Here is a 23,978-nt window from a genome sequence, read left to right on the forward strand (position 1 = left end):
TGCAACACACAACTACACTCTTTCCCTAGGTTTCATGTTGTAACACCACTGAATTACAAGAATATGATCTACTCATGTACATTACATCACATTACTGGCATTTAGCAGATGCTCTTATCCAGAGCAGCTTACATAGGTTAGTTTTTTTTTTTTTTTACAATCTTATCCATTGATATCACTGGATATTTACTGAGGCAATTGTGGATTAAGTACCTTGCCCAAGGGTACAACAGCAGTGCCCTAGTGGGGAATGGAACGAGCAACCTTTTGGTTATGAGTCCTGCTCTTTACCACTATGCTAAACTGCTGCCACCACTGCTGTACAAAAGCAAAATACTGGTAGGGTGCTCTAGTGACGTTCCCCTAAGAAATGCCTTGCACAAATAAGTCCAACCCATTTTTTTCCAAGATAGTGATTTATTGGCATATGTTCCCTTCATAAGAACCCCTGTGTTCTTTAAGTACAAGACAAGTACAAATCAAGAAAGAGCGGCATCCATGGGTACAGTAACAGAAGGATACATTTCAAAAAGTTCTCCAGGTTTTCAGTACATCTCTTATACCAGGAGTGAGCTGTGGTTTAACAGAAGGAGTAGAGTACCTGCAAAAGATTAAGTCTTCCATATAAGGTACAAAAAGCACCATCTTCCAAACAGGAACACAGCATTCAGACCAACACTTTTTGTGACAATACATTTGTGACAAGGATGTTAAGGAGTCTTTGACCACCAACAAGAAGTAATGCTTCTAATACACAGTGTACAATCAAACCAACTATCTGATCTGAGAAAGTAACCCTAGAGAGAGTATCTCTAGCATGGTTGGTTTGCTGTTTGGAGTGTAACAGATTCCAAAATTTCAACAGTTACCGCCTGCGATACAGATGGAGTTGGGTGCAAGGCCGTCTTGATTTTCTGTTCACAACGGCACACTCTTTGATAAGCTTAGATTTTCCATACGCCACAAGTTGACCAATCAGGAGAGAGTACAGTATGGGATGAGAAAAACAACAGCTCAAATGTGCTTGGACCCTATCTCAGAGATTTCACACAGACAGTAAAGACAGAGCCTCTAAAGAATAAAAACCCAGTTATTTTTGGTAGCTGTGTATAGTAACCACAATGTATTCTACCTTCAGGCCTCACGCATGACACAAGGGGACTAACTGGCCAAGCTACCTTAAAAGTACGCAAAAGTTACTCTCTTAATAATGCAAACCCAGGGTTTGTCTCGAACACTTTTCTAGCACTGTGGTGAGAGTAAGCTACTTGGTGAGCACTTGGAATATTCAAGCACATTCCCTGGGTTTCATTTTTTAAGGCTAAAGAGTGACCTCAACCTTCAGTTGGAAAATGTTGAAATGCTGTGTTCGGGGGTTGATCATTTTTTAGGAAAAGCCCCCAGTGTCCCTTTGAGTGTGTACCCTCCCACTATAGGTTCATTGCACAGAAAATGTCCCCTCACAATGAAAAATATCACATACTTTATACACACTACAGTCGCAATGACAGTAAATTATGTAACAGCACTGAATGAGACCTAATCCAAGGATTTGTAGTGATGTCAGCTTTATCAAGCGGATGGAGAGACTGTGACTGGAATGTCCACAATAATGTGAGACAGAGTCCTGAGAAGTCGGAAGATGGAGTGAAAGTGTCCCTCTACCCTCAAATGTGGACATCACACCTGTAAACACTGACTAAGCCCGTTAAAGCAGACATTGCACTCTGAAACAGGCATTTGGCTACACCTTGAAATACAGAAAATACACTTTCAAACATTACACTCTGAAATTAGGGCCGAAATGGACTATCTGATTATTTGAACATTTGACCATCACAAATCAAGTGCTTAAATCAGGATACAAAAATTTGTCAATGAACATAATTACAGTATTCTTCTCTCCGTCATCAAAACTAATAAAGGAGAGCTCAAAATCCCTTCATAAAATAATAGATAATACACTGACATCATTCTACTACCTAAAAGTATGAGTGAATACAAATCCGAAGTCCAATTACAAAGGAAGAACTGCTTCACACTGCCCTTTCAGTGTGGGGATGTATATGTGTGTGGGGAATGTGTTACCCAGTTTCAAGTGGGGGAGGGGGGTTACTTGAGCATGAGATCCTGGGGGAGAATGGAATATTTTACAGTCTGCACATTCCAATTTGAAATGTGGAATCCGAACCTCATTTGTGTCGCAAACAACAGGTTTGCTTCTGTGGTAGATTTACAGTACAGAAGCCACTAAAAAACCCATAAAACATGAAAATATGGTCCCTGACCTGAATCAATGCAGTCATTTAGAATGGATAGCCTTTCAATCCTGCCAAATCATAACCCCCCCCCCCCCCCCCCCCGCACACACACACACACACTTTAAAGTGGGTAACACATTACTCCCTCCCCACCTAGTGGTGAGCGTTCTGGTGCAAACTGGCTGCCGTGTGTCACCTGGGTAGGTGTTACACATTGGTGATGGTTCAGGTGAGCCCCCCCCCACATTCCACTGAAAAGCACTTTTTAGATCCTTGAAAAGTGCTGTATCAATCCAATCTATTACTATTATTACTGTTGTTATTGTTGTTGTTGTTATTATCAATTTCCATTATATGGTTGTCTCGACTAATATACTGTTTATCTTTCCAAATGTGCATAGGTCGTTGGGCAAATGCACCCTCCGGGTTTGACCGTTTGGCGACGGCCACATTAACGATCCCGTCTGCCTGCACATGTCCGGTCCTTACTGCTTCTGCTCCTTAATGGTGTGCAGAGGATCCACCAGCCTGTTGTGCACGTGCATCAGCCCTTTAAGAGGAAGAGCACTGTCACGTGACTACAGCACATACACACATAAGAACAAAAATCAGCACCTCAATACACATCTATGCAGGACCAGTTAAGTGAAAAAAGGGCTCTTCAAGTTTGGACAGTGAAAAAGCCTAGGATCACCTACATGACTCAAAGATACTGAAGGAATCGTAGGACATGCACGCAAGATTAAGGTCACAATTCAATCTGATGCCAGTGCGTTTTGGTCCTTAACTGAGGGATGCATTAGGAGTTGTATCTGCTTAAAACATGGCCTGGGTTGGGATGGTGTCTGGGTAGGAGTCTCAGTCTGGTCTAATGTTTGGGGAGGGTACCTGAATGACATCAAAAAAATGCACTCACACGACTTGTCCAAAGGGGGGTAGGGGAGTGAGGTATCAGCAAGTGGGTTTTAATTTAGACTCCAACTAATCCAGCACAGTCTGAGGACAACTATCCTCAGTTTAGCCTATGTAGCTGGGAAGAAGGCCAGTGCAAACTGAAAACCCACCTATTCAGACTACATCCTGCTAAACGAGCAAATGTAAATGTAAAACTACCAGGCGTGTTATTGCTGACCCTTGTACGCCTGCCTCACCTTTGAAGTACTTGACGGTTTTGACCCGGAGCTCCAGGGTGGCGTCCTCGTCACACACAAAGATGGTGTGGGGGTGCTGCTGGAAGGCTGATACGGTCCACATGTGGTTGACCCCCTCCTCGATGGCCTTGTACAAGGCAAAGGCTTTGTGCGCTCCCGTGATTAGGATCATGACCTGAAACAAAGGTGAATGCACAAGAGTTCCTCCCACTACAAATGAGACTCTGACCTGGGGACTTTTGCTTAAAACCAATGAAAGGGTTGGAGTTATCGAACAGAGTCTGTGGCCTTAATACAACATACCAGGTGGCCACATTTTTAACGATTAACAATCTCAGAACTTGAAGTAGTGTTTTAACAGGCATTCAAAGTGAGAACTAACTGAATGTGACTTGCCTCAAGTCTTCAGATCTATGCATTTCATGATTTTATTTTTTTAATTGTATTGTCCACCTCAACTGCCCAATTTAGCCTGCATTTAAACGGTACAGTTCTGTATGCCTCAGCGAGTCTTTCTGTTGCTGTAATGTATTTACCTAATGGCCACTGTCAGCCCCGTTTACTGGTGTGTAGAAGCAATGGACTCGAGAACAGTGCATGTGTTTCCAGGTGAAACTGCACTCACGGCAAATTCACTGGGGATTGAGCTATGCAGCCATCAGGAATGCAGGAGTCACATTGAGTGAGCAGCTTTGTGGGAACTTAAATTTGAAAGTTTTGAAGCATTTCTGTTTTCGCTGAAATTTGGGACTTCCAATTTATTACAAGTTTTCAGGGAAAAAACAGACTTGAAAAATTAGAAAATATACCTCACCGAAAGTGCTTAGTTGGACATACCAAGCTCTCTCTAAAGTTAACGGCCCTGATATGGGCTGGAGGATACTGAGGATATTTGGTCAGTTACTGGAAGCTGCACTGTTAAGTGGTGACAGTGAGAGAAAGCCCAGCGCAGATAAGTGCTGGCAAAGGGACAGCTGCACCTCACACACCTCCACACTTGCAATGCTGAAGACTGTGCCAGTACCTGTTGTGTCGCTCGCCTCAGGTATTATAAGTTACATTCCCTATGTATAGCCACTGAAGATATGTTGATGATGTTACTGTTGCTATTGCCTGCCAGTTGTGAACCTATGTTTTCACACTTGTGTTTGTCTCTGTATTTAGAGTAGCTCTTTTTATGCTTGATTCACCCCTTACTGGAGTTTATGTTTGTCTCTCAAGAATTTCCCCACAGATTTGTGATCCAACCATGGATTTTTTAACTGTGGACTAAATTAGGGACATAACTGTGATGGTTGGTGAGAATCTACTGCATTCTACACATTAGTATCACTGTATTATCCTGGTACTCATTTTTATTACTGTACCTCTCTAGCATCCATCACTGTTCCCACACCCACAGTTAAGGTCATGGTGGGGACCCTGGACAGGTCATTGCCGAAAAACCTGGCATTGGCGAGGATGGTGTCCTTGGCGAGGGTCTTAACACGCGTCCGGGAGACCAGGCTGGACCCGGGCTCATTGAAGGCAATGTGTCCATCAGGTCCAATACCTGCCAGGAAGAAGAGGAGGCTGGAGTCATTTCAGAGAGTTAATTTATGTCCTTCAAAGTTGACCTGCTGTAGGGTGTATGTTTATGTAGCTGTGAATGAAAACCAGAGTGTGAAATACACGAGAAAAACTCACACACCGTCCGACGAATGACAACCTCCAAACTGGAGGCCTTGGACAGTGCCTCACTGAGTCACATCATTTCCTGTGACCCGTCAATAAATGGTGCCAGACAGACTGTGTACTCTTGCAAAGGGCGAGATGTATTCACTCAGTCAGCTGCCATAGTGAAAAAAAAATCTCCCAAATTACTTCACTATACTGTTACATTAAATTGAATCTTGAGTGATGATGTCAGTATTGATATACTGAAGGACGTTACACTTCTGGTGGAGGAGCTAAATCTCGACGAAGCTGCAAAGACGCGGCGCTGCACTGCCACGTGGGAGATGAGATCTAGGGCTTGCCTCCAACAAAAAGGTCTATCCCTCCGGCCTCCGTGATCTTCTGCTCAAAGGCCTGGCACTCTGCCTCCAGGTCAGGGGCATTTCCATCCAGGATGTGGGTGTTGTTAGGGTCGATGTCGATATGCTGAAAGAAGTTGTTCCACATGTAGGAATGGTAACTCTCTGGGTGATCTTTTGGTAGGCCTGAGGAGAAGGGAAACTGCTTTAGATCACCTATCATTGCCTAATTGACACTAACTAGTTAACTTATCTAGCCAACTACTTTCTGTTTTGCAACATAGTGTAGCCAGCTACCCACCCAACTCATAAAATGCAAAATGAGCTAGACAGTTTATGTGCAAACTTCTTCAAATATGTAGATGTGCATCCAAAACACAGGTTATTTAATTGTGGGACCATACATGAATTATTATTCTGGTCCAGGAAGGTTTTTGATTGAGTCCGACTACTGCTTCTCTGCATACTACTCTGTGCTGAGAGAGATGGACTGTGGGTGCTGGCCCCGTGAAAGAACAGTCATCTGTGCTTGTCCATCAGCCATTTTATTCTAAAAGCTAAAAAAAATAAAGAAAATAAGAAAGAAAGATAAATAAAAGAAAATAAAACTTAAAAAAAATAAAAAGAACAAAGGAAAATAAAAAGAAAAAGCAAGCAAGTTCATCGACCCTAAAGGCTGTGTCCCAATCTGCATTTTTGCTCACTTGCCCTAAGCACTTCCTCTCAATATGATGCAGAGTCATGCTGTCATAACTTGCATAATAATGCACCCTTCCCACATATTTGTTTAATAACCACCATCATGGGCAGATAAGCACACCAGTTCTGGAATTTAGACCTGTACTTCCACATTCAATGGCCTTGAGGATGCCAGAAAAAAACAGTTATCCAATAAGAACTGAAAAGCCCCAAAATCAAACCCAAATACTTGTTGGCTATGTTTGTGGACATAACCAACACAATTTGTGGGCGTAATATCTAAGAACTTAACTTCACTGTTTTCCAATGGAGAAGACTATTATTGTCCCTCTGTAGTTCCAAGATCCAATCTTAACGCATGCAGGCTTGAATTTGCACGCCATGTTTGCACGCCACGTCTGCATGCCACCGCCACCAAGAAATTGGTATTCCAAGGCCAAAATTATTTCACAATGAAAGAAGGCACATTAATTGCATTGAATATATGCAAAACCTAATTAATTGAAAAATGAATTAATTGTTAATTGATAAATAAATTGATCATTCTGTTTGATCCGCGTTTGGGGAGGTCTTAATGAATTTGCCTTCTCTGATGTTCGTATTGTGCTCTTCCAGTATTTTACTGAGAGATCTCCGGTACATAGCCAGAAGTGTACAACGAGGTAAGACTTACCTACGTACTCATCCATGTTGAAGGTTTTGACGAACTTAAAAGAGAGGTCTCCGCTTTTGTAGTATTCTATTAACTTTTTATAGCAGCCCAGGGGCGTGCTTCCTGTGCAGAGGGGGGGGATAAAAAGATTTTGTTACCACAAATTAAATCAATCATCTCGATGTGATGAAAATGCTAGGTCTCATGAGAAAGCGTACAAGTGATGCAACAGAACGTGGACAGCCGAAATAAAAAGGGAAGTATTAGAAGACTCATCTTAAAACCATGCTTTTCCACATATTTACCAGTGGGTAATCCTAACGTGAAGTATTTGTCTGCGCTGGGCTTGAACTGGATAATGCGGTTCCGGATGTACTTCGCAGCCCATTCACTTGCTAGATCGTAGTCTTCGAGGATCACCAGCCTCATTTTCACTGTTTGCTGGTCTGTATCAAAGTGGAATGGCTGTAGAACAAATAAATGGAATGCAGAGAATCGATTTTTCATCAGCAACAATTTAAATCAATTTTAATAAGAGAGAGGTAACTTGTATCTTTTGTTTTGTACGATACTGTAATTAGCATGCAGGGGAACTCCATATAAACTGATTTGTATATGTAGAAAAGAACGGGCAACTCAGCCAGATATTATTGTCCTCAGTCCTTAGTAAGCAAGCAAATCTGTTGAAAGCTAAAATATTCGCTAGCTAGCCAGCTAGCTATTTGGTGCTGTGAGCGCAACTCTATCAAGTCACCGTCTATTGCAACAATTTGCGACCTTTGACGTAGCTATCCACATAAGTATATTGCTGTAGCGTACTTTACATTCCATAAACCGCTACCATTTCTTAGATGAATGGAAATAATAGTTTACTCGCCTGCAACAATCTCACGAAGTACGAAATTGCGGAAAACACTGATCATGTGACTGCCTTCTGGTTATGATTTCACGTGACAGAAGCACACAAGTTTATTGGGTCCCGATTTAAGGCGGGACCCATTTTTAATCAGGTTTACTTTTATTTTTCCCATGTTATCCTCTCAGTAAAATGACAGTGAATTCCTATTTAATTTCAGCTTTGATGTGAATAAAATACGTTTAAACGTATAAACTTCCGTCTGTCTTTATTCTAATATCGCAGTCTTCCGCCACAATATAACCTCTTATATACTTATTATTACGTATAAAGGAAAAACAACTATCTCTCGAATCATACATAGTATGGAAAGAACACATTGTTGCTGAGAAGCTGATTACAATGAATCAGAATCACTTTCATATCAAAAATTTAAAAATAAATGTAGCATACCAATCTCTGCAACAGTATTTACTGTTTTGTATGCAATTCTAAAAGTTTTTAAAAGTAAACAAAAAAAAAAACAATAGAATTTTAATTGCAGACTTTGTTTTGTAAATGTACTGATAAGATATTAAGAAGTGTAAAACATGGGATTAAATACCGCTGTTAATGGGAGATCACTTTTTAATCATTTGAATTCGAAAAATCATGGATTATCTATACTGCATCAACCATAAAATAAAAATACCTTTCAAAGAACAGTTTTTATCTTATTTATTTATTTTTTTTTTAAATCTAGCATTTTCAAGATATGCAGTGTATCCTGTTAAAATTGTTTTGGACAGATTCAAGCTTAAAACTGATTATAGCCATTCTCTTTGTGGAATTGGAGGCAAATCCATGCCTAACTTACACTATCATTGTAATTTAACAAAAATATTTAGGATAGACATGCAACATTATAAAAATACATTAGTGAACTTCTTAGCTTTCTGTACTGGTAATACTGAAACTGAAAACAATTGATTTACACAGTACATGAAATAATCAGCTCAATTCTGTGTAGTATAACATTTTTACTCGTTTACAAGTGTTAAACCTCATTTGAACCAGATGATGGCAGCATTTGGAAACTGAAACGAGTATAGCTCATTAATTTTTCACAGTACTGTGCATTTATGTAAGAAATAAAGATGCAATTGACAGTACAATCAAACATGTGCACTGCGTGTGTGTGTGTGTGTGTGTGTGTGTGAGAGAGAGAGAGAGAGAGAGATTGAGAGAGAGAGAGAGTAGTTGTTTGGGTACGTAGACAAGGTACTGAACTTTCATTTCTCCCAGTAAATGTCCAGGTGTATAAATAACATTCAAACATTCTAAAATATGTATACTCTATAAAGAAGTAATATGTACCATGGCGTTAACATAAGTGCATGGTTTCATGAAGCGATACTGGACACAATCGTGGAGTAATCTTAACTTCATTTTCACTTTAATTTAATCCTTCCCTGCCAAACACAAACAAATTCGTGATGTCATAGATATGAGCTCGTATTTCCATCAGGCAGTGTGGAAACCGCCTGTTCTACTTGACCGCCATTGGTCAAAGGTTGTTTTACACCTTGAAGGTGTACCGACGCAAATATGAAGGAAGTCGCCGGTACAGGGGTGAAAAGAATGTATTTATTTGCTGTACTAACTCTTTTTTCTTTCGTAAAGACTGTATGTACAGGTATGTAACCCATATAAGATATCCGAATTCAGTGACTCGCTCAGCTTTTAAAGATCAAAAGTTTGAAATACAGTGATTTGTTTGGTTAAAACGCCTTTCCTGAGTATTCGCTTTGACTGTCTTTCAATTAAGGCACACGTAAGTCATTCGGTTAATTAAGTATCTGAATCTTTGAATATTTATCAGTTATTTTTACCTTATTCAACCATCTCCATTTATGCTGCCTCCTCGTATGTGGGGGAGAGCGAGAGTAGGTGGTAATTATTTATATAGTGATAAAAGAATATTGGAAAAAGACAACATGTGTTATAAATAAGATGACTAAGTGTACATTAAGAAGTTTAACTGACCTGCGGTTTCAACAACTAAATTCGAACATGGGAATGCACAGCGAGCATAATGTATATGATAAATATATGTTAAATATTGTCAGAATGTGGTCATGTGACCACATGAATTAGTTGTTTGTACATCTCAACCAACCTATAACATTGAAAAATATTCCACTGAATGAGAAGTGTCGATACATCTCTTAAGGTATAATCTTATGTGAGTGGTTTACTCATATTGTCAGTTCAGCGTATACTGCATTTAGTCACCGGTTGTAGCTACAGGGGAAGATCCGTGGGAAGAGTGGCTTTGTTTATACCGTAATCCAACAAGACAAAGTAACATTTATTTGCATTTTGTATATTTTTGTTTTATTTCTTAGTGTATTAGCAAATGTTCAATTGTCATGTGCGATTTGTATCACTCAGATGGTTGGCGTTCGGATTGATTAAGCGAATAAGATTTTGAAAATGTCATATTGTTTAGTAGCTAACAATCGCATGATATTCAGACAACATAGGCCTGTAGATCTCTCTTAAGTTGTGATTTGACAGCTAACAGAGGAGACTGACCGGCTTTGGCACGCAGGTACTCACTCCCTATGGTACTTCATTACGCTTACCGTGGGGCCCAGCCCGTTCCCGGAGATGGTCATCGTTGGCATGGTGGACGACGTTCTGGTGGAGTACTACGATAGCGAAGACAGGATGATGCTGTCGCGATGGGACCGGCACCAGGAGCAGGTCGACGTTTCGTACGCAGATATGAAGTACTTGGCAATCGCGCACGCCGCTTACAGCCTCAAAACCAAACTCCATAACATGAAGGAGTATTTTAATCACAGCGTTGGTAAGTGCATTTCTAAGGCGTGCGGAAGGAAAGGTTCATGGCAGCGGGCGCACCAGCGGTTCCGAAACTGCGGGGCAGGACAGGTAGCTCACGAATGGAAATGAATTTGCTCGGAAAAAAAACACATACCGCCCTATGCCTCCTCCACAGACATTCACATTACTTAACTTACAATGCCGCCCTGGCTAGCGTGCACGCAGATATGATGTATATTACATTAATCTGTAATTCATGCTTGGCCGTATGTTAGCCTGCGTTTTAATGTGAGGGAGGTCACAGAAGATGTAACTACTCATTAGATGATCAGATGTCCATCCATCTGTTTCAGCACTCCACACATACCAGAGAATCGCCGGGTGTGAGCTGGATGACGACGGCACAGAGAGGTTCCATGCGAAGGACTGTTACAATGGGAAGGACGTGCTCTTCTACGATGTGAAGTCCTACAGGTGGAGTTCCCTCATCCCAGGACTGGTGAAGGACCACTGGCTGATGGAATCCTACAAGGGGCTGTTTTATCACCTGTACCAACCCATGTGCATAAGCACTTTGAAAAGCTACCTTCACAAGGAGAAGAGCATTCTAAAAAAGATAGGTAAAGCACACTCAAAGTCATTCCATGCTGACCTTTGTCCACTTAAGTTGCAGACACGGTCTGAATTTGACACCACAGGTCCCCATTTTCAGAGGATCAAAACCACCAGATACTCTGGGCCATGTTTTATTGATGATTATCATAATGCTAACTGTCTATGAAATAACTGTTTGCAGCATCATCTTTACCAAATCATCTTTATCATTATTATTTGCAATAGCATATAATACACGCAAATGTATTTATGAAGCCCACTATAAAAACAAAATCTTGACATGGTGTATTAATATCTTTTGTTCACTCGCTATAACGTGCATGTGCAAGATGTTCCATAATGATATTCACACTGGCCTTTCTATCAAGAAGATGTAGATCAGTGATTGGTCCTTACAGCTGTGGTATGTTAATGAGCTTCTGTGATGTTGTTCTGTCGGGCACCCCACTAACAGTGCGTCCCAGGATCACAGTGTTGCCTTTGAAAAGGTACAGCGGGGGTGGCGAGGGTGAAGTTACCTGCCTGGCCACGGGCTTCTACCCCCGACACATTGAGCCAACCATGCAGAAAGATGGCCTACCCGTCCCAGACAAGGAGCTGATCAGGGGAGCCCCCCTGCCCAACGGAGACGGGACGTACCAGCTGAGGTGGAGCCTCATCATCAGCCACGGGGAGATGAAAGAGAGACATCGCTACACCTGCACTGTCAGGCACATCAGCGTAGACAACAAGCTGGATATCACATGGGGTAAGACATGAAGGTTTATTTAAATAGAAAACATAAAGGTATAGATATATTTTCTTCCAGTGTTGCATGTTTACGTTTTTTAAATGTAGAATTTTTTTCTTATTTTTAGTCTGTGTTAAGATATTTATTCTTGCAATAAATGAAAAGTTACAATAAACGGTCTGCTATCTTAAGACCAAATTCATTTAATAACAATGACCTGTATGTATACTGTTAAAATATAAAATAATATATTTTTAACATATATAAAGTTCATCCACAATTAAAACAGAAAAGTTGGAGCAATGAGGGGCATTTCTCTTATACATATTTTATATGGGGCATTTCTCTTATACATATTCTTTAATATATCCGTTTTCTTGCAGCTCAAATTGTATTTGCTAAAACCACATCATTTGGTGGGATTTGGCTCACCTAAGGCGCAAAGCCAGGTATCTCAAATCGATGCAGTGCCTCCCTATACATGCATGTGAATGTCTGCCTGCCCTGTCTGCAGAGTCCTATCCAGGCCCAGGTGCCGCGCTGATCTCCGGAGTGTCACTCGCCATTCTGAGTGCAACTCTGCTCGCCATTGGTACCTTCTTCCTGTGCAAGATGAGGCGAAGAGGTGAGCCAGGATGCAATGGGAATGTGCAGGTGGCGGAGATGGAGAAGATCAACAGCGCTACAGAAGCCAAGGAAGGAGACATTGAGGCATAGAGAGAGAGAAGAAGAGAGGAAGACAGCTGGAATCACATTCTCTGGGAAAGAACTGTGAACAGAAGATGGACTTTCCCCCATCAACACCTCCATTTTTTGCATGCATATAATTGTTATTGTGATTATCAATTTACTTGGCAAGTACCCTTGTCCAAACTTATTTTTATAGTTTACATTTCATTCATTTTATATTCATATAGCTATATACCATGTCAGTTCAGGTTAAGGTCCTTATTCATGGGCAGAGCAGTGCCTGTGGATTAAAACCTGGTCATATTAAGTATTAATCTCTGCAATCCTGTTTTCAGACACTGCCCTTTAAAACTGTCTTGAGTTTCCAGTTAAGGTTGAGTAATACATCAAGAGAAAACCTCCCCTTTAACCTAACATGCTTGAGGTAAAGAGCAGCAATGCATGATGTTATGTACCCTAGGATGACATGCATTCTCAGTTGTAGGTATTTGAAAAACCTGAGTTACAGTATGAGGAAATGGAAAACTTTAACCACGGCCCTCTGCTGACTGACTTGTGCAAGTGCATCTAGTTTTCCAGAAGAGGCAAGTTTGTCTGCTATAAGTGAGTCGTGTATTCACTGTTTCCCAAAGGCCAGATCTGATTATGACCTTTCTTGCATTGTTGCGTTATTACATAACAATTTGTATGAGCTCTGGACGTGCCCAGGGCCACGTACATGTTACATATTACTGGATGTTTTTCTTGAAACAGAAGGGGCCAGCAGCAGTGCCTCACCACAGTTACAGAGCCAATAACCACTACAACATACCACTGCTTGACTTGTCCTGCGTTGGCTGGGTGTGCTCCAGCGGACAAAATGATGCCAAGAATTTGCCGTATTGTCCTTTGCACCATGAATGGGGTTGATTGATTTGCGACTGTCAACTCATTTCAGCAGCATCCCGCTATTAGGTGACCCTAAGCCATTAGCGACCTTTACTGTCAGCTAGTTTAAACCTTGAGGAGATGGTTTCAAACACAATGAGAATGTCAGGGGATCTGCCTTCAGTGATCAATATGGAATTTATAGAAACAAGTAGATTTATAGAAACATTGGACGAGAAGATAAAGATAGATTTACTCATTGATTTTCACATCAAATTAGCAACCATGTTTGCTATTTTTAAGACTCCTAGGGTCTGCAGTAGAATGACAATGTGAAATTGCATATTGTACCATTAGCTTGGTCATTTCATTTATTTTAAGATGTATTTATAAATGTTTTTTTTTCTGTATACTGTTTATTCAGACTAAATTTCACTTTTACATTAAAGTGAAATCTTGTAAATATCACAACACAACAGTTAACGCTGCATGGGATGTTTATTTATGTCTAACAGCACAACATGAATCTGTTTTTGTTTTAGCTGTAATTGTGAAATAGTCATGTATTTTCCCATTAGTTGACACGCATTCTTGGAAACACACAGCACACACCCACACCCAGGAATACACATAGATAATCACCATGTTTCACACCACCCTGCCAAATCACCAGATTTTTTGCTCATACATACCTAATAATAAGAAACAGACAATTTAATTTAAAAAAATACTGACATGATATACTGTATACATTTACATAACTTAACATAATAAAATAAAAAAAGTTTGTTTTGCTTCTTCATTGTAACATCAGTAACCACACTGTTGCAGTCACAGTAATGCTTACTCTGAAAGATTAAGAAAATTGAGCCACAGGGTACTGGTAAGCTTTCTCTTTGCTATACCATTGTGATGAATTATTCAATCTCTTCAAAGGAAAAGAAGGAACAATCAGGGATACTTAGCACTTTATAGCCATCAATGTGTTTTACCTCAAAAGTGAGCCCCTGGCCAGCTATTACTTGAGCCATTACATCCTATAATTTCTCCAAATGGCCCCAGCAAAGATTTCCCCTCACCAGATTAGCACCCTGGGAACTCGAGAAGGGAAATGACACAAAACACTGAAAGAATGAGCAAAACATTACCATGTCATTCTCATTAGCTTGAGTGTAGCTTTATCAGGAAAAAACCCTATGAAACTGTTTAGTTGGACATGCCAAGTATTTGAAACAGCAGATTTTAAATGGCCATGTGCTTGGTATGTCCAATATGTACTTTTAAACTTAAAGACTAATTTCTCAGGAAAACCCATTTATGTTTATATAAAAATAATAATAAAAAACTTGGAACAAGATCTGAATGCAGTTATGGAAAACCCTGTACCTCTTCTGTTTGCTTTAGTGTGTGTGTTTCTCTGGCTGTGTATGTGACTGTGCGTTCTCTTATTTGCACTTGTAAATGTGCACGTGTGAGTATGTGTGCATGTGAGCTTGTACGTGTGAGCATCTGTGTGACTTTCTTCTAAGCGTGCGTGTGCGAACATGTACGTGAGTTTGTCTAAGTGCACGAGAGTGAGCATGTGTCAAAGAGAGAGTGTGTGTGCGAGAGTGTGCGTGTGATTTGTGAGTAGTGTGTTGGGAGCAATAATACAATTCCCCAGTGCTCATGCCATCAGACTCAAAAACCCTGAAATGCGTTCTGTTTTCAGTTCCGCAGTTGGACGCTTAAGTCAGAGCTCCATCGTAAGATACGGCTGAGAGCTATCACAGGGCCCATTAGTGTTTCCCCAAGACCTAAAACATCTGCTAATCTAAATTATGTTAGACATAAAGGATAAAACTGCTGTTTAGAGTAATATGTTCATCCCACTGTTTCAGCTTCATAAAATGCACAGCATCTACACAACACAAATCATTTCCTGCAATGGCCAAGATTCTGATTTGACCGCAATACACTTTCTCCTTAACTTGAGTCCATTTCAGGATTTATATCTTTTCCTTTCACACAGCATTCTTTGTTAATTTCAATAACCACGGATATAAAATAAAATATTGTTTAAGGAAATGAAAAATGTTGAGCGATGTATACTTGACTAGGTAATAATAAAATGTAGGTAAGTAACTTAGTCCTCCACACCATTTTATCCACCCAGGACCACATTTAAATGAGACTACACTTCAGTGCTGAAAATGGCCACTGTTGCTGTACCCTTGAGCAAGGTACGTAACCCAGAATATCCTCAGTAAATATACAACTGTGTAAGTGGATAACATGTACAACTATAACATATGTAAAATGGATATGCATTATGGATAAACACATCTGCTAAATGGCAGTAATGAAGTGAAATGAAATATTAATGTAAAGGATATAACAATGTAAATGAAATGCTTTGCGAACCAAAATCACAAAGCAATTGATCATCATCAATACAGAATAAGCAGACAGATCATTTAAATTAACGGGTAAAAAAGAAATAGCAACATATAACATGATTCATTTGACTCAAATGTTTTTAGTGAGCTCATGCCTTGGTCTAGAGTATTCAAATTGAGGCAGTGCAATACCTCTGTACCATTTGCAATTAACTCCTCATTTGTTAACAGTTCATTTGCTTAGGTATTCTCCCGTGGAAAGCGATCAATGTTATCAATTTCTCTTGTCATTTGCAACTGAAAGCATTAACTTGATATATAATCTTAGCTATTACTGCAAGAGTAACAATGTGTCATTATTCAATTAATGGCCAAGTATACAACATTATATAACCTTTATAACATTGTATAACCCTGCGCTCTAAAAAAAAATTAGCGATTAGAGACATTTCATTCTATTTTTTTAAATAGGGTATAAAAATCCTATTCAAACCCTTGTGATGAATAAAGACATGAAGCATGCTACAATTTCACATTTATGTAGACAACCCATTATCTGAACCCAAAGTGCTTACTGAGATTCACATAGGCTATCAGAGTATAACACAATGATACTTTCAAAAAAATACCTAAATTTGATTCATGTGTATGGCTTTGTGACCTCTTTTTCAATGTTAGCAGTTCTGGGAGCATGCCAAGAGATATTTGTCAAACTCAGATAGTCTGTCAATCAGAAATGCTTACAGAGAATAAATATATCTAAATCAATAGGTCTGTTTGAATTGTGGTGTGGTCCACTTGGGGAGGAAGAGTAGTGTGAAACCTCAATTTCTTGGGGGTACCCTTCTCCCCTCACTGCTCATGCAACTGCAATGCTAAAATATTTTATGGGAAATTGTATTAAAAAATTCTTTTGAAATTCTGCCCTATAGTGGCAAGTTTGTAGTAAGAGATAGTCCTGTGGAGAGGAATTCTGCCAAAGTAGCCACTGCTGCAGTCTACCTTGCCCAGGTAACACATTGAATAGGACACAGTGTCTTAGTGAGGAATGTATATTTTTCAATTTGGGATACCACAGCCTTGGGGAGTTGCTTATCTGTGATAAGATGACCTCTCTGAGCCATTCTCCAACAACAATGGTTAAGTGCCCTCTATCTGTGCCTTCCCCACCCCATGCCTAGAATGGTGTGTGACTGATGGAACCAGATAGACACCCCATACTGACTAGTGCACATGATCATATAATGGAAACTCTTTGCTGGCACGAGTGGGGCAGGTTGGTTGTGGGGTACGTCCATTATCGCACCATCTCACAACCGCCCCCTACCCTGACATCACTGAGCTGGTCACTTTACCACTTGGTAAAGTACAGTGTAAGGCAGGAGCTTTAAAATCTTAACTTTAGAAGACTCCCCTTCCTCATTCAACACCTAGCAACCATATTTTGGGAAAAAAATTGTTAGAGGATGACAGCCGCTCAATTATATGGTAAGTTTAGTTCTTGGTACCTCAGGGCATTTTAAGAAAGAAAACTATTAAAATAAGCTAGCAATAATTGGAAACCATCATTCTGAAAGCTAACACCTTGTTACCACCTATCACTAGTATGCAAAGTTATAATTGCTAAGTTCCAGGGACAAGTTCCCTAGCTAACTAACTCTTATAGCTAATTAGTTTACATCTTACAGCTAATTAGATTACAACTTATTAATTAGACAGTTTATTACTGCTCAATTAGCAAACTATGAGGCTCAACTAGCAATCTGCCAAGATAGCTGCATGTATCTAATCTTGCTAGCTAGCTAGCTCACTCAACTAGCAAGCTAGCTCACTCAGGTAACAGTTACTAAATTCTATAGATCCAAAATCTGACACCTGAAATTTCAGAGTGATGTTTGCTGACTGGAAGTGTATCAGAGGAGCGCTGCCCTTCAACAGTATGCAGCAAAAGTTGAAAAAAGAAACAACTTCTCAATTTGTACTCAACATGCGGCCTGCATGGTGAGCTTAGCCAAACTGTTGCTTGACAGCCTCCTCCAGCTGAAAATGGGTGACGTCAATCTCCTCAGCCCTTCAACTGTACTAACTAGCTATGGCTAGGTGTGACTTTTTTGGATTTTCAAGAGGCTGCGTTGGCCTAAGTTTCTCTATACTTGTAGATGTATTCTTAAGTCATCCAACCACATTTCTTGCCAACTGTATCATGTATTTATAATAGTATAGCAACCCACCAGTAGCAATCATAACAAATAAACATCAAACAGAGAGGCTGGAATACTCTCTAATCAGCATGCCACCACATCGAAGCAGAGTTCACACTCCCTAAACCCTTATGTAATGCTTAATGCCACTCTCTTTTATTGCCATTAATGATGCCTTGCCTATTCCCATGTTTCTGTGTTAAATGATTGTTCTAATCTAACTGACTAGAAGGAATGTCCCTAGCAGAGATAACCTCTGACACCTAGAGGTTTGTCTCAAGGTTTCCTCTCCCTCTCTTTTAATTGCATGTCCATTTTTTTTTTAATTGGTTCACTCCTGGTTTTCACAGCAACAGGGCAAAGAGTCCATTTCACTCCCTCACCACGCCGTCAGAATAGGCAGACAGGGAGGTTTGATTAAGGCTCTTTTACGAATATGTGATGGGAGCAAAGAGGTTCCCCTTGCTGGTGATTTCTGAGTGGCAACACAGAGCTGTGTGAGTCATCCTAATAAAGCATGGCTTTTGTGATTGGCTCACCACTTCCTTTTCTCTTCAAGTTTTAACTAACATCATGTTGAAAGAGTGGGCAAAAAATCTGATCCCAGGATGTGGCTTGATGGAATTACTCTTGGCACTTGGGCTTCAATTTGAAAAATTAAAGAAGAAGATGAACAAAACCATGAGACCCTGGTTCTAAAGCATGCACAGTGCTGTCCTCTGAAAATATATCTCACACATATACTGTAGCTTAAATTTAAAATTTCATCACTGCTTGATGTGTTACGGAAATGCCAATTTGTATTTGTAGATGAACCCTTGCCTCATTGGACACAATGCAAAATAATGAATGCTTAAATGTTTAGTCAGCCCAACTGGAAACCTTCACTGGGTTATTTCTCTTGTAGATCCAGGAGTTATTCATTACTTCAAGTCATGGATTGGATTTTTTATGGCTAAAGCACCTTTTAAATTAACCCCTTGTGTTAACGCAACCCCAGATAACACAAGAAAACCCATGAGAGGGGTAACATTGGCATTCTCTGCAGAAGCACTTAAACTTATTGCATGCATACTCTGGCGGATTTGGGAAAAAATTTTACCTCACTGCTCAACCACACAAAACAATCCTGATGAAAACTGGGCTTCACAGCTCAGGATGGGAGCACCTTTGTTTAAGCCCCTTTCAGACGTTGCACTGTACTCCAACCCTGAATTTATCTAGACATTACCTGGAGGAGCTGTATGTGAGAACACAAACGTCCGAATCAGTTGGATCTTTTGCCTGCCAGCTCCCTAGTACAAAGTCCGTGTAGTGTCCGATTGGGTCCATGTGTAAATAGCGCAGGTCATTGTCTGGAGAATTCACAGGGAGCGAGTGGGCATGTTGATGACATTTCTATCGTGCGACTGGAGCGAAACCAGAAGAATATAAACATCCGAGGGTGAAGAAGAAGGGTCTTTTACACGAAGACACCTGCTTGCCTGTATATTGCTTTCCACTCTTTTGTTGATATTGCGGATACGCCCAATACATGTCGTATTGACATCAATGCAAAAACAATCATCATTACGGATGAGTCGGTAGCCTCATCTGCCATCTTCGATGTGCTGTAAACAAAACACTGTGATTTCCGCAGCGTACTTTTTGCGTCACGTCCTGCCTCCTGCACACTCTACCCAGGCGCCACCCCTTGCCTAAACCAAACGGAGTATTTCCAGTAGTTGAGAACGGGTCTGACATGGACAATCTCCTGTTGTGTGCTACATGTGTGACAGGGCAACTCCAGACAACGTCTGGACCTGATTCTCTGGACATTGTCCAGAGTTCATATGAGAAAAAGGGTTTAGTCAGTGTGAAAGGGTTGTCGACGTCACGTTATAAATGCTTCTGCAACCACTGTGTTAGGGTGCCCCGAGGAAATTTTGACACATCACCAATTTTTGATGCCACAAGCTCGTGAGGTGTCAGAGGCAGGACAAGGCTATCACCCCACAGGCCCAACCACCAGCCAATAGGACCTGGGGACAAATGACAAGCTGATCGAAAACCAGCAGTCAAGAAGTGGAAGGTGTCTGAGCCTCTCAGCGTACGAGTTCAGTTCAACACCAGAGCTGTGGAGAAATATCTCAGGGACTTCTGGTGCATAAGAACAGGAACTATAGTATGTGCTGAATGTCAGTTAGCACTCTATTAACAGTTAATAGAAAACATGAAGCAGTCATATAGGACAATGTTAACGCCTTTGGTTTTACACCCCGACCTACATGTATTAGTATTGAGCTGAAAGAGAAACATCAACCTGCTATCTAGGCTGTCATCACTTCTGTGATCTCTAATCATGTGACAATTAAACTGTGTGTGAGTGTGTATATGTGTGCATATTGGTGCATATTACATACATGTCATAAGGACATCAAATTCAGTTATTTTGTCTTCTGTTGAAGGTGATAATATAGAATAATAAGTAGGTAGGTGAGGAACTCATGTCTAGCGTTTTCTACGAGGTTTTACCGAGATTGTTCTCTTTTTTGAGCGACTGTCCCGGAAAATTAATATTCTTTCCTGGGACACGAATTGTCCTTTTTTTTGTGAAAATGTACTTCTAATTCAGAATTTCATAGTTTCAAATAAAACCTCATTTGGTTTCCTTCTACTGCTATTCTGTTTTCTTCCTGGTTCCAGGTCCCAATCCTGTGCCCATAAACGGGTAAAATGTAGCGACGATTAGCCATGTCTATATTTTTATTTGACTGGTAGCAGAAATACGAAATCTTACCTTATCGCCTAGCAACTGCCTGGGCTGACGGTCACAAATGAAAGGTGGCAACCCTACTCATGTCTGGTCTTGTTCCATGTTGGTAACTGGTGTTATATGAAAACTGGAGAATTTTGAACGGACATGGGAAACTTTAGTGTGCATGATGGACACCAACCTCCAAATACCCTGTTTAGCTTTGACCCCTCCCCACTCCCTCTACATCACCTAATACAGCGTTTCCTAAACCTCTCCTGGAGGACATGTTTTAGATCTCTCCCTGCTCTACCACAGCTGATTTAAATGATCACTTTGTTATTAAGCAGCTGCCGGAGTTCACAACGAGTTGAACATTTCAATCAGCTGTGTTGGAGCAGGGAGAGATCTCATGTAGGACAAGGGGTCCTCCAGGAGAGATTTGCGAAACGCTGCCCTAATAGTCTGCACCCATTTCTTTACAGACCGCAATAGAGTTGACGAAGTGAAACACACAGCACGTCCCTGGATCTCTCAGTGAACCACAGGTCCCTGATCGCGGTCGCACTCTCCACTGCATAGCATGTTCTGGAAAAGTAAACAACATCGCATGGTGGATTGTTGCTCTCCCTGAAGTTCACAGCAGCTCTGAAGGAGCAGGAAGCTTTAATGTGATATTGATTTATGGCTGTGCTCTGAGGCATGTCTCCCTGTGAAACGACCTTTGAACCCAAACTCCTTTCAACCTCTGCTGCATGTGTGAATGCGCGGTGAGCTGCGGTCCATTGCAGAGGCAGGTGTGTGTTTGAAAGGCCACAGAAGCGCAGGGCTTGTGCTAACCAGTGTTGACCCATGCGGTGTGCAAAAAGGTTTTCTCACATTTCGGTGAGAGATTTTCACAGTATGATGGCGCTAGTTGGCATTTGTTTTCACACATGAGTTATGAATAGGGGCACTTTGGGCAAAGGTTTTATGAAATTCATGCAATATTACTGTTATATGTATTACACACCATAAAAATTTCAGTAGTCACTGCAACTTGAAAGAAGGCTTTACAATATAATAAACTCTCTCTATCGCTGTATATACATATGTGTATATATACAGAACTTACTATATATAAAAAGTCTACTGCGTACGTGTCAGTGCATTAGGTAAAGCGGCAGAAAATCCAGAAGACATCGAGAACATATGACGCATTTGTTAAAGAAAGATAAATTAACATACAAGGTCCTGTATACTGTTTTGATTAAAAACAAAGAGTCGCATCTGGTAGGGAATGCAATGGCTCATTAGAAAAGTACATTTTCAGAATGCATTAAAAATGTATGCAGTTTAAATTTGATACCATAGCAGGTGGGACAGTAGATGTGCGTAGCTCATCTCTCAATGTTGAGATTCGGGATGAATTATTAACGCTATTCAAAACGTACTCAGAATCACCGACCCGCTCAAGAGCACAAGTAATCAGTTCTGAGTGGGAGGAATTCGTTCTTTGAATCAACCATGAAAAAAAATCCAATTTTCACAGTACTTACATGGAGGGCGGAATTAGCACATTAATGGATTTTATTTTAGGATATTATAATTGAAGCTGAACGTTGGCAAAACGCAACACTTTGTTTTCATGTTAGGCGCTCGCAAATGAGGCAGAATACATTTGCATTCCGTTCGACCGGGAGGTAAATGTTCCTTACGGCCTCACGTGGTTGTGTGCTTCTTCAAAGCACACCGTGCTAAATATAAAGTTTGTTCGTCTTGAAACGCTTTGTTTGAAAGGGTTGCGCTTTTTGTATCTGTATTTTTAAATATTACTATCTACACGTTCATCCTCTTGATGTCATTTAAGATGCCATTTCGCTGTGTGTATGTGTCGAGTGTTTTTTTTTATCGATGATGTGTGTGTATGAATGTGTGTAAGAGAGTGTATTATTTTCGTTTGTAAGAGAGAACTTAGCGCGCACACACACACGCTTGAACGCATATGTGTCTAACAGATGTCTCGTATCTGTGATGTATAGCAGAAAATGTGAAAATCAACCGTCTGTGTCAACCGTTTTTCCAAGGGAACCACTAGATGGCGCTGTTTGCTTCTTCACCTGAAAGACGAATAGAGTGGCATTGTGTTCGTCCCACGAAATGTCTTTTAATGGAATTCTCTATGATATGGCATATTTTTGTTGAAATGTTTCAAGTTGTATCTTTGGAAAGAAGTGAACATATTAAACTGTTTACAATATGAATGAACAAAAATGAAAAACGAGAGCAATGATTAACTATCCAGCGTACACATCATTTTGTCCCTTAGCTGAATTTCACACATGTATGCATGTAAAAATACATAGCTTATGTATTTGTTTATGTGTTGACATCATATAAAAGGCACCAACAAAAGTGCATGGTTTGATTGAAAGCAATGAGAAATTGTGCTCGTGACACTATTTAATGGTATTCAATAACACAAACACAACAAAGTCATATGCCTACTAAAGAAATCAAAGACATCAAATTCAAATGCACACATTTAACACATACCACAGTCATAAACACTTTCAAATAGAATGCAATTATCTTGTGACATGCTTTGGACTTAAACATCATTATGGTGACCAATAATGGTGCATGTAGCAATTACAAAGCTGTCAATCACATGGAATCTATTACCAGTACGTAACCAACAAAAGCCTACTCCACAGTCACGTGTCCCATGTTCAGTTTTAATGTTTGACACATTTGTGAGCTGAAAGCCATACCAGCCCCCCATTTAGCCCTGTTTGGGTTCACAGTGAGACGAAGTCTAGGATTGAAATTGAAAATGTGCCACCGTCCCTTTAAAAGGTGGATACACTAAACCACACCCCCACCTTCCCTGGTACTCAGCAGATGATGTCATTGTGGCTTCCCCAGATCCCGGGCTGGGAGTTGCACAGTGCTGATGTTCTTCTCTGTGGTGCTCTGTGCGCTCTGTCTCTGGCTGCAGCCTGGGAATCCTGCTCATTCCTCTTTCTCTCTCTCTCTCTCTCTCTCTCTCTCTCTCTCTGTTCTCTCCTTTTCCCCTCTCTTCTTCTTCTGTTTTCTCTCTGTCTCCCACCCTCTCCTCGTGCGTGGATGTAGCCCTCTCCCCCGATACCAACTTCAGCTCATCTCCGCCACCTCCGTGCTGGATGCACTTCTCCTGAGAGGGGTCACTTTCCTCTTCCCCTGCCTTCCTGCTTCCTCCCTGAGTGTTTTTGTGCCATTCTCCCCCTTTCCTGCCCGGATCGTGTTGGGACGGGGGAAGGCGGGGGAGGGGGCGGGGCC

General features: G+C 40.7%; 2 protein-coding genes across 2 annotated transcripts; one reads left to right on the forward strand and one right to left on the reverse strand.

Moving 5' to 3' along the window:
- Nucleotides 1-2,515: 2,515 nt before the first annotated feature.
- Nucleotides 2,516-7,715, reverse strand: LOC118793311 (glucosamine-6-phosphate isomerase 2-like). The gene is made up of 7 exons (XM_036551434.1): nt 7,656-7,715; nt 7,084-7,243; nt 6,800-6,901; nt 5,431-5,613; nt 4,780-4,964; nt 3,413-3,587; nt 2,516-2,811 (listed from the first exon to the last, which is right to left on the reverse strand). Exons 2-7 carry the CDS (start codon nt 7,205-7,207, stop codon nt 2,747-2,749), a joined length of 834 nt encoding a protein of 277 aa, XP_036407327.1. The 5' UTR covers nt 7,208-7,243; nt 7,656-7,715; the 3' UTR covers nt 2,516-2,746.
- A 1,476-nt stretch (nt 7,716-9,191) lies between these two features.
- Nucleotides 9,192-13,922, forward strand: LOC118793288 (major histocompatibility complex class I-related gene protein-like). Its single transcript, XM_036551400.1, has 5 exons — nt 9,192-9,309; nt 10,228-10,488; nt 10,817-11,083; nt 11,533-11,826; nt 12,323-13,922. The coding sequence occupies exons 1-5, from the start codon at nt 9,222-9,224 to the stop codon at nt 12,523-12,525; spliced, it is 1,113 nt and encodes a 370-aa protein (XP_036407293.1). The 5' UTR covers nt 9,192-9,221; the 3' UTR covers nt 12,526-13,922.
- The last annotated feature ends 10,056 nt before the right edge of the window (nt 13,923-23,978 follow it).

This window comes from Megalops cyprinoides, chromosome 18 (assembly GCF_013368585.1).
Source record: "Megalops cyprinoides isolate fMegCyp1 chromosome 18, fMegCyp1.pri, whole genome shotgun sequence".
Classification (NCBI taxonomy): Eukaryota; Metazoa; Chordata; class Actinopteri; order Elopiformes; family Megalopidae; genus Megalops; species Megalops cyprinoides.